Source organism: Bos grunniens, chromosome 3 (assembly GCF_055505025.1).
Source record: "Bos grunniens cultivar Pamir isolate PY7600 chromosome 3, Bosgru_T2T1.0, whole genome shotgun sequence".
Lineage (NCBI taxonomy): Eukaryota > Metazoa > Chordata > Mammalia > Artiodactyla > Bovidae > Bos > Bos grunniens.
Window position 1 is genome coordinate 120,949,125 of NC_141167.1, and position 16,860 is coordinate 120,965,984.

The following is a 16,860-nucleotide window of genomic DNA, read 5'->3' on the forward strand; positions in this document are numbered from 1 at the left end:
GGCCCATCTATGGAAAAAAGGCTCTGCCTTTGATTTAAAGGCAAAAATCCTATTAATTTGCTTCAGTCATTCATTTATCCACTCATTCATTCACCAAACAGTAACATGCATTTGGTAGTATTTATTTGATAGTAATATGGGCTTCCCTACTCAAGCTGCTCTGGTGTTTCTTGGTTTTCATTCTGCACTGGCCTCTATTTGCTGCTTGGCTGATTTAGGCTACCAGGGTGTGTGAAGCAGGGAGAGTAAAGGAAGTGAGTCCTTGTGAGATGACCAGTCCCCTCGAGACAGGGAGGAACGACCCCATCAGAGCCACTTTCCCTTCCCCTTGGGTTGTCAGCTCCTCACAGCACACGGAGCACCAAGTCAGAATCCCAGAGAACCCATCAAAAACAGGGAGTTCACCACCTGGGTTATTTCCATTCTGGCTTCTGGGGATCTTCAGGAGGGGTCACAGGGGAAGAAAAGGTGAGCACAAGCCCCTACCTACTCAGGACTGCTGAAACAGCTCTGGGCCTCAGCCCTCTCTCCCCATTTCCACTGCTCCCTCTCATAAATGCCTCTTCCTAGCCAAAGAACTATGGAGGGTAGGATTCTACCCTGCACATTCTGAGACCCGGGAGCAAGGTGGTGGCCAAGTTTATCTGCATTGTGGTCATGGGTTCTCACGTGACTGAGGCAAGGCCCAAGCAGGGCGTGGGCTGCAGCAGCAAGTCACCTTGAGTGACTGTGATGCTATCTAAGCCTAACGGTTTCCTTTGGTAGGCACTTCCGCCCTTCTGTTTGTGAACCAGAAGCCTGTGCTGGGGCAGCCCCATTCTGAGCAGAAAGGAGGACTAGATGGAGGCAGAAAGGAAAAGGCCCTATGAATCAGAGTTAGAAAATATGAGAAGAGACTCTGCTCCTATCACCAACTCAGTCCTGCACATTTGAAAAAAAAAGGGAAAAAAAATTATATGCACAAGTATGCACTGCAAGGTACCAAGAAACTTCCTTTCCTGCTGCCAACTCTGCTCTCGAACTCTCACTTCTGCCACTATGTGGCTGGAATGGAAAGAGACTGACCATCAATTCCTGGGAGTAGAATCCCATTCACTGGACCTTAGAATGCCTGGGGAAAAAAGAAATATTGGGTCCCTATTTATTTGAGCTTGTACATGAGGCTAAGCATTATAAAAGTAGCTACTCAAAAAAAAAAAAAAAAAAGATGGAGATACTTTTTTCAGAGTGCCTACTAAACTGTACAGGTGAGGCAAATGAGGATCAGACTGAGTAAGTGACTTGTCTCGGAAAACACAGCTAGAAATTAGCAGAGCAGGAATTCAACCTTCAATCTGCTTCTAAAATAAAGATTGCTGCTGCTGCTGTTGCTGCTGCTAAGTCGCTTCAGTCGTGTCTGACTCTGCGCGACCCCATAGACGGCAGCCCACCAGGCTCCCCCGTCCCTGGGATTCTCCAGGCAAGAACACTGGAGTGGGTTGCCATTTCCTTCTCCAATGCATGAAAGTGAAAAGTGAAAGTGAAGTCACTCAGTCGTGTCTGACCCTCAGCAACCCCATGGACTGCAGCCTTCCAGGCTTCTCCATCCATGGGATTTTCCAGGCAAGAGTACTGGAGTGGGGTGCCCATTACCTTCTCCAAAAATAAAGGTTAGGCTAAGTTAAATGAACTAGAAAACACTCTGGCATTAGGGCTATCAGTGTTTCAGAAAGGCAAGTCTTAGAAGATTCTGCAGGGAAGAGGCCATGTTTCTAAGGCTGGTACCCAAAGCAACAATTTTAAGTGCCTGAAAGTCTGCAGGGAGTGCTGGGATAAAGAGCAGAATTAGGGCAGTTCTTTGTAGTGTGAGCAAACTCTCAGCTGGATTCTTTTACCCATTTTTCCACATCTCTCTTCACAGTGCTCATGATTACCTGGCCCACTGTCTCTTTCCCAGGGTGAGTTGGGTGAGGGTTTGGGGTGAGGTGGGGTACAAGGACACTGCAGAAAGACACAGAGGCCTCCCTGGGGGCCAATCCTCTTCACACTCATAGGTCTCTGAGGGCTTCCCCCTTTTCTTCTCTGGGAGGGGTCCAGATCCAGAAGGGGCACCTAGCGCTGGTGACCAGTGTGTAAACTGGTAGCAGAGAGAGAAGCTGCTCCAGATTTCAGTTCCCCTGTCCCTTCCTTGCAGCTTTGTTATCTTCAGCGTCTGTGCTGCTCAGGGAGCTGGGATGGCCCTGGGGGAAGATTGCTATGTTGGGCCTATGGGAATCGGATGTTCGGGATCTTGCCCTTTGCTCTATTTCTTAGAGTCCACTTAGGAACACCAAAAAGGCCCTTTAGCAACAAGCAGTTTGTGGGAGATGAAATTCCACAAATCCAAATGCATCAACCCAATTGGGGAGAGACAAAGACAGATTGTTACAGGGAGCCTGTTAAACTTCGCTTGGATTCCTTTTCTCCTCCTCCTCTACCTGATATACAGGTGAGAGATGGATCGACTGATAAAGTTCTCCAGAAAACGTGCGACTGAGAGGTGGAGAGGAAGAGAGATGACAGACGGAGAGGTACTTGAGTTTGCAACACTTAAGCGTTGAAGGCACTGCCTAAACAGTCTCTGAGGGACGGGGAGGAGGGGAGTGGGAGAACCATTTATCCGTCAGGGAGGGTCCTCATTCTCCGCCCAGGAACGCCGGGAAAACCAGGTTTGCGGCGAATGCAATTTCTTTTTAAATGAGGAGAGACGGGGGTAGAGAGGTACATAAAAGAAGTAAATAGAAAAGAGGGGAGATAAAAAGAATGAGAGAACCACTGTGACCTTTAGGGCAAGCGAAAAGAAAGAAGAGATGTTAAAGGAGAGAGAGGTTGAGGACTGACACCGAGCAAAGACCCGGGTCCTGGAGGAACTTCACGAGAAAGAGGGGCCACACGACTGTCCCATCCCCATGTTTGGGCAGATTAATGGAGTCGTGGCTCCCTCGCTTGAGTCCTGCCCCGGGAGGGGACAGTATCTGTTTAGATTTGTGTCTAAATTTAAACCCTGATCGCCGGCCTCCTTCCCCAGCTCCCCACCCTCCCCGCCTCCTCTCTCTCCCCTCCCCTCCCTCCTCCTCCTCCTCCTTCCTCGTTCTCTAGCGCGGGGCTGGGGCGGCCCGCAGTCAGCCCTGCAGCGGGCGAGCCGGGCGTGCAGCCGCTCACTTGCGCTGTGCCCGCCGGAGCCGAACCCGGTCCAGGCGGGAGCAGAGCGCTGAGCGGGGATCGAGAGCCCGGGACAGAGCGAACGCGCGCTGGCGGCGCTGAGTCGGCACCTGGAGGACATGGAGGTAAAGAATCCCGCGGCGCGCAAGCAGGGTCCGAGCAGGGAGCACGAGCGAGGCTCAGCGCTGCGGCACTCCGGAGGCTAGCCCCCGGCCTTTCCTAGGGGACCCCTCCCGGCAGGCAGGGGGTCGGCCGGGAGGACCTCAGGGAGAGGGGAGGGGCCTTTCTAGAGGTTCAGCTATTTTGCTTAGGGACTCACATGCTTCAGAAAAAAAAAAAGTTAGGTGCTGTAAACTTTGTAAATGGACAAATGTGTGAGCAAAATTTCTGATTTAGAAATCAGAAGCCGCTGGATCTGCAGAGATGAATATTGAAAGAGAAACAGAGCTGTTACCCTGAGGCACAGCGTCTTTGGGCTTCCCTTTTCGATGAAAATTGAGCTTTTAAAAGTCCGGTCGCCCTCTTGCTTCTCAGGTCCCACTTTTGTCTGTCACATCTTTCAGAACTTTCCGGAAAGCTCCCCTCATGGGCAAATGGCACTATTTCTGATCAAACTTGAGACTTTCCTGTATGTCCCTGCATGCACTGGGGTGTGCTGGCTACATATCTGTGGGGGGCTCCAGGGTGAGGCCCACCACTGCTCTGCCTGGGGTTTTCCTGGGACAGTTCCAGCCAGTGGGATCCAGGAACCACCCTCCACTGGAGGAGTGGCTGGTATATTCCCCTCCTCCCTGCCTTTAACATATTTTGAGGCTCCCATGGATTTTCCCCTTGAAATAGACCTGACATTTAGCCCTAAGCCTATTTTAGCTAGATTTAGGCTTGCTTTTAAAAAGAAGGAAAGCAAAGGTGATTCCCGTTTTCAAAAGCTGAACTGCTGCTCCCAGTGCTGTGGTCAGCACTCTCCAGATTCACAGTTCTGCTAACTCTTCCCTGTCACTGCTCTACACCAGAACTCAGGTTGGCTCTTCTGAGCAATCCTCACTGCCTGCAAAGCGCTGGGACTTCTCTGTGTGGGCAATAGGTCTGTCCTGGGCAGTTGCAGTCAAGTGTCCAGCTCTCTCAGTTGTCTTCAGGGATCAGCTTCAGGGAGTCTTTATAAAGTGCAGGGGCCCCTGGGATCCGCCAGAGGCTAAGATGGGCCCTCTGGAAACATCTGTAAACTGGGGAAACTCCAGGCAGATTAGGGTTGGGAAAGGGTGAGAGGGAAACCCAGCAGTGGGTGTTCACCAGTCTACTCAAAGATAGCCTAGAGCAACAAGATCTTTCCTGGCTGCAGCTTCAGAACCAAGAAGGCAGATGGCTCTGGGAATGCCCATACGAACAAGAAGGTTCCCAAAGTTGCTTTAAGAGTTGGTTTCCTCTTCTGACAGTACAGGGTGCCTCAGGCCTTAGCTAGAGGTGCAGTGTAATTTAGGATCTCTTTAATCTCTTGCAGAACTGGATGGGAGATAAGAGCAAAGCTCTTAGGCTTTGAAGCAAATTGCTTACTGTTAGAGGGCCAAATTTGTTCTCAGAAGACACAAGGGAATCCTTCCAAAGGTACTTTCTTCTTCAGTTGAGGAAGGAACAGTGTGTGGCAGAGGCCCTGAAACTTGCCTGAGCAACTTCCTGTGTGGAAGTGAAAAGTGGGGTGGTGGGGGAGGGGGTGAAAAGAGAAGTGAGTGGTGAAAAGAGAAGATCCCCTAGTCTGTAAACATATGTGTAGTCATTGATAGGGGATTCTGCCAAGACAGGAGCACTGCTGGCCAGTCAGGAAGCGTGTCAGTCCACACTGAGTCTGTACAGGGCATGGATTTGCGGGTTGGCAGTGACTGCTTTTAAAGTTCTTTTGTCAAAATGCCTGAAAAAAGCACTCCAACAGCTAACACTGGTAAAGGAAGTGAAGAGGAAACCAAGAGACTGGAGAAGTGACATTTCTTTAGCCAGGAAGTAAACTTTTTCATGGTGGGACATGATATCCAGGAGTGGGATTTGGGAATTTCTGAAAAATCTCAGAGTAAAACTCTTTTGAGAGGTGAAACCCACTTTTGAGACATGCCACTATATTTGATGAGAAATGGAGCTACATTACTTCCCAGTACTAGTAATTTATACCAGGCCAGTAAGTCTATGGGGTTGCACAGAGTCGGACACAACTGAAGCGACTTAGCAGCAGCAGCTGCAGCAGTAAGATTTACTCAACATTCATTCTCTAGAACCCATTTAACTTTTGGAAGTCTTTGGGGAATCTTTTTTTTTTTAAGTTACTTTACTGTTATCAAAAATATCGATCATTACTTCAACCCTCTTTAAGCCCTCTGGAATAAACAAGAAAAGATGCCTTTTAAAAGCTCACAATCCAATAGGGAAAATAAGACTAATCTTGTCATGTGCATAATTTTCAAATGCAAAAGTGCCTTAAGGTATGGCATTTGCAGACCCTAAATTCTATAGTATTTCAGTATTTCTTGCATTTCTGTGTAAGACTCAAAAGAAGTCTTAAAAGAAAGGTGGGTGGTGAGGAGGAGAAGTCATAAGAAATGGATGCACGGAGAACATGCCAGCTTTGTGCAGAAAAGTAAGCCAGTTGGCTGGAAAGGAAGGTGAAGAAGCAGAGAGAGAAAAAAAAGAAAGTAATAAGATAAAAACCACAGGGCCTCCAAGTATATAGTGGATCCTGCCCAAGTGGGTGAATGGGAGCTGGAATTCAAGCCATCTGGAAGAAAGGGTTACTTTGCTTTGTAAAAAGTCTCCTTGCCTAGCTGTACCCCAAAGGGATGCCTTTTTCGGATTCAGACAGAGGCTAGCTGCAGGCCTCAAAGCCAGATAGTGGATGGCCCTGGATTCTGCTCCTTGGACAGTAAGAAACTCTAAGTGGTCTTGAGTAAGATGGCATCCACCTTGTAGCAGGGATGATATGGCAAAAATGCCAGTGTATAGAGTGAACAAGGAAACCAGACTCAAGAGCTACTCTGAGAGTCCAGGCATATTGTGACTTTGAGAGAGCAAGAATGAACGAAATGGAAGAATAAAGACCATGTGTTATATAAGAAACCGGAAATGACTTCTGTGTTTGAGCTCGTCAGGGTGCACAGGTGAGTAGGGTTCTCTGAGATGCCAAGGAGAGTGGCAGTACTGCTTTTACACGTTTGTAATAAGCCTTTTGTAGGCAGCGACTCTCTTACTGGTCTTTAGGTCTCCAGAAGTTTGCACAGTGCCTAAATCATATAATTCCTTGAGACGAGCTTGCTCGATAAATGAATTAACAGAAACAGAGAACTCTTCCCCTCTCAGTCTGCAGCTCAAATATCTCCACCTCGGGAAGCCTGTACAGATGCCCTCAGACTCTATAGCACACTCAGGGCACTTTTTTCAAACTGAATTAGAGTACTAGACAGACCTGTAACTGTCTGCTTACCTGGTTCTCTCTCTGGAAAATTCCTCAAGGACAGGGGCCATATATATCTAGTGCTTGATGGCACTCAAATGCTTGTTGAATGAGTAAATAAATGGTTGAAGATGGGAAAAAATCAATTTAAAACAACAACAACAAGGTTTAGATATGTTGGTTTAGGTTGTTCTAACCAGGAATGTCCAGCCTCCCATGAGAAGTACAGGCCTTTTATGATGAAAATATGATTCTTCTCTAGAAGAGATGGTAGGTGAAGTTGCTCTGGATAGGAACTCAGAATGGAGAAGTGTATAGTAAAGAAAGAGCTGGAGACGTTGTACATCAAAATCAAACCAGTACTCTTCAGTTCAGTTCAGTTCACTTGCTCAGTCGTGTCCGACTCTTTGCGACCCCGTGAACCACAGCACTCCAGGCCTCCCTGTCCATCACCAACTCCTGGAGTCCACCCAAACCCATGTCCATTGAGTCGGTGATGCCATCCAACCATCTCATCTTCTGTCGTCCCCTTCTCCTGCCCTCAATCTTTCCCAGCATCAGGGTCTTTTCAAATGAGTCAGCTCTTTGCATCAGGTGGCCAAAGTATTGGAGTTTCAGCTTCAGCATCAGTCCTTCCAATGAACACCCAGGACTGGTTTCCTTTAGGATGGACTGGTTGGATCTCCTTGCAGTCCAAGGGACTTTCAAGAGTCTTCTCCAACACCAGTACTCTTAGTTGCTTAAATATAAGTTGTAGGTACTACCGGTTTTAATTTTGCCACTGAACATGTAATGAATTTCTAATTTAGATGGACAGAGTTAATGAGCCCTTTTCTCTGAGGTAACTCCACAGTCCTTTCTAGATAGTGTCATTCATCCATTTATTCAGTATTTATTGGGCATTTATTATGTACTGGATCTTGAGTGATGAATGTCAGTTAAGTACTCCCAGACTATCTTGTCATCCTCACAGGTTATCAGTATTACTAATGAAAGGTATGTGTGTATGTGTATATACTGATACATATAATGTATTCATTTTGTAACCTACTTTTTCCAATGATATCTTTTTACTTCATTAATATTGCGGGGCGGCGGGGGGGATGTTGTGCCAGGAAGCTTGGAGTCCTAACCATTGGACCACCAGGGAGTTCCCATACTTCATTAAATATTTTCTCCCACAGTTTCACCAACAGCCTTCGCTGGTTTTGGACCCACCCTCTCACTGAGCCATATGTTGGCTGCTGACCGATGGGCCATAATAAGGGATTGCTTGGCCTCTGGAAGCTGGATCTTGGCTCAGTGGACTTGCAGGCCTGCCCAAGTACCCCCCACATTCCTGTCTGGCTCCCACTCTGTGGGACCCTCAAAGTACCACTGGCTTCCACTTAATAGACACTTCCATTCCCAGGACCACAATGACAGGGCAAGTTCCAGCAGGCAGACTGGAAGGGCCCAGGCGCTATCACAGGAGGGGGTGAGCACACATTCCCGGAGCAGAGTCAGGTTTCAGAGCCCAATCCACAGCGTATCTGCTGACAGCCAGGGGAGCCAGAAGCTGGCGAGTGCGGTTCCGTGGGAAATCTGAACACTGGAAACTAAGCAGCCTGGCAATCTTATCAAGGCCTCAAGAGAACGTTTTGGTTCCAGAGAAATCTGAAGGCAGATCTGCCATCCTACAGTAATAGTTTTAGGTTTGCAGAATCAGCTTGACCAGCTTGACTCAATTCATTAGAATCTAAACATCTCAGAGCTCTGGGTGGAATGAAACGATCTCCAACTGCCATATAGTGAAGGAGGAAACAAGACACAGAGATTGAGGCTGCCTAGGGAATTAGGCAGCACTGAACCTTTGGAAAGCTGCAGTTTTTCTCTCACCTAGTTTTTCTCTCAGCCTAAACCTTAAGAGGTAGAATGGTTGGTTTCATCACAAAATAAATATCCACCTCATTTTGGCCTTCAGAGTCAGGTAGATGTTTTTAATCACTCTGTGCAGAAGATATAATGGAACTGCTAACACAGTACTAAGGTTTGGTCACCAGCATCAGTATTATTGCTCTAGGGACGCAGAGGAGCTCACCTACCCAGTGGATCTACCTGAGTCAGACACTGCCCTTATACCCTTGTCTTTTGTGGATTGAGCTCTCCATCTTTTTCCTTTTAGGTTTCCTGAATATCTATCTCCTGGGAATTGTGGGAAATGACTGCTGAGCTTATGAGATTCATCTTACATGAGTCAAATCTTATCTTGAGGGAATGGGCCTCTGCATTTGGGGCCCAGGACCTCCCTAGGAGAGGTGAGATGGGCTTTCAGGGTCTTTACATCTATAATGAGCCTCCTGAGATGCCATCAGAGCGAATACTCAATGGGGAGTGTTGGGGCCCCCAGGCTGGAAGCACTGAGAAGTTCTAGACATTGGAGCTGGACATTCTCTTCAGCCAAGGTGTCCCTAGCCCTTCATTTTGAACGTGCTTGCGCTGTATCAGAGCCGCCTTCCTGGCCTTGGGATAGCAGTCACAACTCTTTCCTAAGCTAGATCTTCAATAATCGATAATAATTCATAGCATACAACACACGATAGTTCTTTAATTAGGTCCAACAGACATACACTGAGGCCCCGCTGCTGCCAGGCAGTGGGGAGAGGAAGATGAATGTCTCACCTGCTGGTCTCCGAACAGCTCCCGTCCAAGAGCCGGGCCAGCACCTATAGGCATGTGCAAGGGGTTTGAATTCACGTGGACAGAGGAGAGGCATCGTACCCAGCCTAGGGTTCAGACGGGCTTCCTGCGAGAGATGGCTTCTACGTGGAGTCTGGAGGGATGGGGAGGAGTTGACCAAGTGCAGAGAATGGGGAGGTGCCTTCTAGTTAGAGGGTGGCAAGCAAAGGACTGATGCTAGAAGCGTCGTGTGAGGACAAGCAGTCCGTGTCTGGCGTCAGTCAAGGTAAAGGTATTTGAAGTTGGGGAGCTAGAGGGGGGATATAGAGAAGTAAAAGTTACAGTTCCTGCCATAAAAGGACCTCTGTTCTATTTGGGGAAACAAAATATACACATAGGACACAACTTAAAAAAAGTACAAGATTGAAGATAAGTTCTCAGGTGTGTGGGCATTCAGAGTCAGCGTCTCTAATGGGAGCTAGAGAAAACTTGCTTCCTCTACTGGGGATTTCCCCTACAAGTGGGGCTCTTCCCAGGCTCCCTGGCAGCCCCAGGGGTGCACAGCTAACAGGGGATTTCAGCCCAACGATTAGCATACTCAAGCCCAGGGCCTGCGCCTAAAAGCTCTGAGGCGGAAATCCAATTTGAAATAGACCCCAGGCCCCAAGGGAATGCCTGTGGTCAACTCAACCAAAGCCGCCCCCACAGCCCTCCTTCAGTTCACACCTCCACCTGCAGCCCCACTCCTGCATTCCTCACACGTCCTGTGCGTGCTCCAAAAAGCCTTCCTCTTTGTCCAACGGCAGCACAGGCACAAGCCGAGGTGAGCCCAGGAGCAGCAGCCAGCCACGTGCCTCGGCTCAGGCTGGGTCAAGCAAAACAGTGCAACAGAAACAAGACGTCAAGACTTGTGACTGCTACTATACAACCCAAGCACCCACACCAGAGGTCACAGAGAATTTACATCCCACAACGCGCCATAGAGGGCTTCTGGCTTCCTTGGGGCCTCACCCCTAGACCCTCACCTGTGATAATTTATTCCAAGCACATGAGTCAAATGGACAGTTCTCCTACCTTGATGGGGCCACCCCCTCCACCGCCCCCCCATGTCTGAAATACATTGCCAAGCTTCACATTCGTCGCTTGTCTTACTTTCGAGATATGTTTTGATGGATAGTGCGAAATCCATTTCTCAGCATCCATACTGATAATTCAGTCCTGAATATTCATTGGGAAGACTGATGCTGAAGCTGAAACTCCAGTACTTTGGCCCCTGATGCAAAGAGCTGACTCATTGGAAAAGACCTTGATGCTGGGAAAGATTGAAGACAGGAGGAGAAGGGGGTGACAGAGGATGAGATGGTTGGATGGCATCACCGACTCGATGGACATGAGTTTTAGCAAGCTCCAGGAGTTGGTGATACACAGGAAAGCCTGATGTGCTGCGGTCCTTGGGGTCACAAAGAGTCGGATACAACTGAGTGACTGAACTGAACTGATATTGATGTCAGTGTAGGAGAAACCTGAAGCTTGCTGTCATGGTAATCCACTTGTTGAACACCTTCTATATACAGATGTTTTACATAAGTTAATCTTTTCAATCTTCATAAAGTCCTATTCCATCTGTTTTCTAGATGAGGATGCTGAGGATTCAATATGATTAAATTATATGCCCAAGGTTTGGAAGGTGATTACCAGAAGTTCCAACATTTGAACCCACCCCACTCGGTGGGATCCTATGGCCCGTTCTCTTCCTCCTGTAGTAGAGAGGCTCTGGCTGCCCACACAGTGCCCACAGCATGTGTGACAGGGAGACCACATGCCCCTTGGCCTGGCCAGTTCTCCTCCAGCCCAAGGCCACTGGGGAGGCCAGCAGCTCAAGGCTCGGGGCCTCTGAGGTCTGGTACAGATTTACTCCGAGTCCTCATCTACACATCTGATAGGCTTCTGAAAGGCTCCACTTGTGTTTCTGAATGAAACTAGTGCCAACATCTATGGCACAAAGGAAGTTTAAATAAACATTCATTTTTATGGCTTAGAGTTTTGAGAGCAAGAAGGAATAATAGCAGTTTTTTCATTCCCTTCATTCTAAAGATGAAGAGGGATTTCCCTGGTGGTCCAGCGATTAGGACTCCTTGCTTTCACTGCTGAGGGGCTAGGTTCAATTCCTGGTTCTGTTTGGGGAGCTAAGATCCCACAAAATGTATGGCATGACCAAATAAATGAGGAAACTGACATAAGTGATATACTGATGGTCACACTTAAAGTCAGTTAGTGGCGAAGTCAGAACTAAGATGAAGGTCTTCTGGCTCCCAGCACAGGAACCTCCCTTCTACAGGGCATGTGTGATCCATGTGTCTAAATAAGTTCATAATTACTTTATTGCCTCTGCATGTCTGTGTATAGTCTTCTTGAGGCTTTCCAAGTCCATACCGATGGTGTTTGGTTTCTAGGTTTTATCTGGCAAGCACCGTTATAGGGGGATGGTAGGGGTTGGGGGAGATGGGCAGAGAGAGGGACAGCTATTATTATCACTGTCTTAAGCAACAAGTGCCAAGAGATCTTAAACTAAGTCCGTGAGGGTGCCACCCCACTAGGGAGAGTACTCCACCTGTCCTCCAACCCTCCTTTCTATGATGCCCTCAAAGGGTCTTTCTGGAGGAGTCTTTGGCCCCTGCTGCCTAGTCATTCCTGAATCTTTTCACAAAAGCCTAAATTGATGTACTTGGGAGGACAAGAACAAGGATGATTCCAAGCCCATGTGGAATGAATGGAAGACTCAGAGGGATGCTGGTACTCTGGGTTACTGTCTAAAGCCAGTGGAGTTGGCAGATGCGTGAGTTTGCTAGGACTGCCATAATATATGACCACAAATGCGGTCTCAGAAATCTATTCTCTCACAGTTCTGGAGGCCAGATACCTGAAACCAAGGTGTCACAGGAGACCCTAGGGGAGAATCCATTCCACACCTTCTAGAACTTCTGGTGGTTGCCAGCTTTCTTGGCTATGGTCACTGTAATCTTTGCCTCATGTTCCCTTTACCTTCTACTCTGTGAGTCTCTTCTTAAGGACATGTGTCATTGGATTTAGGACCTACACTGATAAACCAGGATGATTTCCTCATCTCAGAATCCTTAACTACATCTGCAAAGATCCTTTTATGAAATAAGGTAACAATTCCAGGTTCCAGAGATTGGGAAGTGATCATATTTGGGGGGGCACCATTTAGCTCATGACAGCAGTCAGCCCGCTCTTCATTATAAGGGAAGGAGACTTCGGGCTTGGCAGATCAATCCCTGCTTATTGCTCGGCTCTCTTGTGACACTCCTCTCCCTACTGTCCTAGGGGTGAATAGTGGTGGTGGAGTCCCCAAGTCATGTCCGACTCTTATGACCCCATGCACTGTAGCCCGCCAGTCTCCTCTGTCCAGGGCATTTCGCAGGCAAGCTTACTGGACTGGGTTGCCATGAACAGCCAATTCATTGATTCTTGTCGTGAGACTAATTTCCTGCCTCTAGGGTAGCCCACACACACACATATGTATATACTGTACTGGCATGAGGGACAGCCAGAGCCTTCTCTGCTCAGAGCCACAGTCAGGAGAGGAGGTATGCAGGGCCGGGGCTCCTCTCCAGGGGGCCGTGAGGGTCTGCAGGGCCGGGGCTCCTCTCCACGGGGCCGTGAGGGCCATCTCTCTCTGCTCTGGTCCCTTTCCCATGGGATAACTATGGTGTCAGCAGGTTGAGAAGAGCTACTTAAGACAATCTGGGATCATGTCTACCTTCAGAGAGGATTGTGGCTAGCAAGATTATAGAATTACATTTTATATGCTCTCATCTGATATTTGGTTATCAAATACCTTATTCATGCATTCTTCCATTGACTCATTTCAGCTTGCCTGGTGGCTCAGTGGTAAAAAATCTGCCTGCCAGTTTTGGAAACACAGAGAATAGACTTGTGGACACTGGGGGTGGGCAGGGGGCGGGGTAGGAGAGGATGGAATGAATGGAGAGAATAATATAGAAACATGTATATTACCTTATGTAAAATAGATAGCAAGTTTGCTGTAGGACTCAAACTGGGGCTCTGTGACAACCTAGAAAGGTGGGATGGGGTGGGAGGTGGGAGGGAGGGGACATATGTATACCTACGGCTGATTCATCTTAATATATGACAGAAACCAACACAATATTGTAAAGCAATTATCCTTCAATTAAAAATAAATAGAATTTTTAAAAAGACCCAGCATAGCCAAAAATAAATAAATAAAAGTAAAAATAAAATGAGCTAAAATTAATTAAAGTGTTAAAAAAAAAAAAAAAAAGAATCCACCTGCCAATGAAGGAGATGCAAGTTTGGTTGCTGGGTCAGGAAGAGCCTCTGGAGAAGGAAGCGGCAACCCACTCCAGTATTCTTGCCTGGGAAATCCCATGAACGGAGGAGCCTGGAGGGCCACAGTCCATGGAGATACAAAAGAGCTGGACACGACAGCAACTAAACAACACAACTAAGCAGTTACCAGATGAGAGTTTATAAGACACAGTACCTGCTCTCAAGATGTGCACAGTCTGGGGTGAAAGAAAAGCAATGATTACAGAACAGTGTGATTGGCCCTGTAAAGGCTCTGTGTAAAGGCAGTCTGATGGGACTGGTGAGGACAGGTGACTGTAGCAGTCCAGGCAGCTAGTGTCGCTATAAGACAATTCCATGGTCTTAGTGGCTGAAAAGAGTGAGTGCTGTTTCTCACTCTGTGAAGCGATGCCTGGGGGCTCTGCTTAATGTTATTGTTCTCCTCCGGGAACCCTGGTTGACAGAGCAGCTACCATAAAGCACATTGTCAGTTGTCACAGCAGATGGGGAAAGGGTTCTGGAGGACTTGTCCTTGCTGTGACTCTGGCCTGAAAGGATTGGAACTAACCACATTCAACTCAAGCCCAGGGAGGAGGAAGTGCAGTCCTTCCGCATGCCTCAGGTGATGAGAGAGCTTGACATGTTGCGTGAACATCATTCAGGTCCTGGGGAAATCTTAGAAGACTTCACAGAGCAGATGACCTTTGAGCTAGTCTGGAAGTTAGACTGTTGTGTCTTTCAGGTTGACCAAGATGTGAAGGCTGAGGAAGAAAGCATTAATCTGTGCTCACTCAGGGCTCACTTGAGACTTACACTACTCTTGTCAGAGATGTTCTTCCTGATTAAAACAAAAGCTGCTTTGCAAGCATAAAAAAATGTTTTTAGTGATTTTAGTTGTTTTTCATGCTCTGAGGTATGATTAAGAGGGGCAGGCAGAGTTGAAAGAGAAGTCAGGGGGTGAATATATGTCCTGTTTCTATGGGTAAACATATTTCTTTATAGTCCAGCTCTCACATCCATACATGACCACTGGCAAAACCATAGCTTTGATTAGACAGACCTTTGTGGGCAAAGTAATGTCTCTGCTTTTTAATATGCTGTCTAGGTTGGTCATAACTTTTCTTCCAAGGAGCAAGTGTCTTTTAATTTCATGGCTGCAGTCACTATCTGCAGTGATTGTGGAACCCCCCAAAATAAAGTCTCTCACTGTTTCCACTGTTTCCCCATCTATTTGCCATGAAGTGATGGGACTGGATGCCATGATCTTCGTTTTCTAAATGTTGAGTTTCAAGCCAACGTTTTCACTCTCCTCTTTCACTTTCATCAAAAGGCTCTTTAGTTCCTCTTCACTTTCTGCCATAAGAGTGGTGAATTCTGCATATCTGAGGTTATTGATATTTCTCCCAGCAATCTTGATTTCCTGCTTGTGCTTCATCCAGCTCAGCATTTCTCATGATGTACTCTGCATAGAAGTTAAATAAGCAGGGTGACAATATGCAGCCTTGACGTACTCCTTTCCCTATTTGGAACCAGTCTGTTGTTCCATGTCCAGTTCTAACTGTTGCTTCCTGACCTGCATACAGATTTCTCAAGAGGCAGGTCAGGTGGTCCGGTATTCCCATCTCTTTAAGAATTTTACAGAGTTTGTTGTGATCCACACAGTCAAAGGCTTTCACATAGTCAACAAAGCAGAAATAGATGTTTTTTCTGGAACTCTCTTGCTTTTATGATGACCCAACGAATGTTGGCAATTTTATCTCTGGTTCCTCTGCCTTTTCTGAAACCAGCTTGAACATCTGGAAGTTCACGGTTCATGTACTGTTAAAGCCTGGCTTGGAGAATTTTGAGCATTCCTTTACTAGCTTGATGAGTACAATTGTGCAGTAGTTTGAGCATTCTTTGGCATTGCCTTTCTTTGGGATTGGAATGAAAACTGACCTTTTCCAGTCCTGTGGCCATTGCTGAGTTTTCCTAATTTGCTGGCATATTGAGTGCAGCACTTTCACAGCATCATCTTTCAGGATTTGAAATAGCTCAACTGGAATTCTGTTACCTCCACTAGCTTTGTTCATAGTGATGCTTCCTAAGGCCCGCTTGACTTAGCATTCCAGGATGTCTGGCTCTAGGTGAGTGATCACACCATTGTGGTTATCTGGGTCATGAAGATCTTTTTTGTACAGTTCTATGTATTTTTGCCACATCTTCTTAATATCTTCTGCTTCTGTTAGATCCATACCGTTTCTGTCCTTTATTGTGTCCATCTTTGCATGAAATGTTCCCTTGGTATCTCTAATTTTCTGTAAGAGGTCTCTAGTCTTTCTTATTCTATTGTTATCCTCTATTTCTTTGCACTGATCACTGAGGAAGACTTTCTTTTCTCTCGTTGCTATTCTTTGGATCTCTGGATTCAAATGGGTATATCTTTCCTTTTCTCCTTTGCTTTTTGCTTCTCTTATTTTCTCAGCTATATGTAGGGCCTCCTCAGACAACCATTTTGCATTTTTGCATTTCTTTTTCTTGGGGATGGTGTTGATCCCTGTCTCCTATCCAATGTCATGAACCTCTGTCCATAGTTCTTCAGGCACTCTGTCTATCAGATCTAATCCCTTGAATCTATTTTTCACTTCCACTGTATAATCGTAAGGGATTTGATTTAGGTCATACCTGAATGGTCTAGTGGTTTTCCCTACTTTCTTCAATTTAAGCCTGAATTTGAAGCTGAAACTCCAATACTTTGGCCACCTGATGTAAAGAACTGACTCATTTGAAAAGACCTTGATGCTGGGAAAGATTGAGGGCAGGAGAAGAAGGGGATGACAGAGGATGAGATAGTTGGATGGCATCACCGACTCAATGGACATCAGTTTGAGTAATCTCCAGGAGTTGGTGATGGACAGGGAGGCCTGGGGTGCTGCAGTCCATGGGGTCACAAAGAGTCAGACACGACTGAGCGACTGAACTGAACTGAACTGATACCTGAATGGTCTAGTGGTTTTCCCTACTTCCTTCAATTTAAGTCTGAATTTGGCAATAAGGAGTTCATCATCTGAGCTACAGTCAGCTCCCAGTCTTGTTTTTGCCGACTCTATAGAGCTTCTCCATCTTTGGCTGCAAAGAACATAGTGAGTCTGATTTCGATGTTGACCAGCTGGTGATGTCCATGTGTAGAGTCTTCTCTTGTTGGAAGAGGGGGTTTGCTGTGAAAAGTGCGTTCTCTCGGCAAAACTCTAATAGCCTTTGTT

General features: G+C 46.9%; 1 protein-coding gene across 2 annotated transcripts in view; it reads left to right on the forward strand.

Annotated features, from left to right (window-relative positions):
• The first annotated feature begins 3,138 nt into the window (after positions 1–3,138).
• Positions 3,139–16,860, forward strand: part of RCSD1 (RCSD domain containing 1) — a 71,965-nt gene continuing 58,243 nt past the window's right edge. For both annotated transcript variants that reach the window (XM_086393936.1, XM_086393938.1), the window contains exon 1: positions 3,139–3,305. In XM_086393936.1, the coding sequence (XP_086250062.1) occupies positions 3,300–3,305 (6 nt within the window). In that variant the 5' untranslated portion in view covers positions 3,139–3,299. The remainder of the gene's footprint in view (positions 3,306–16,860) is intronic.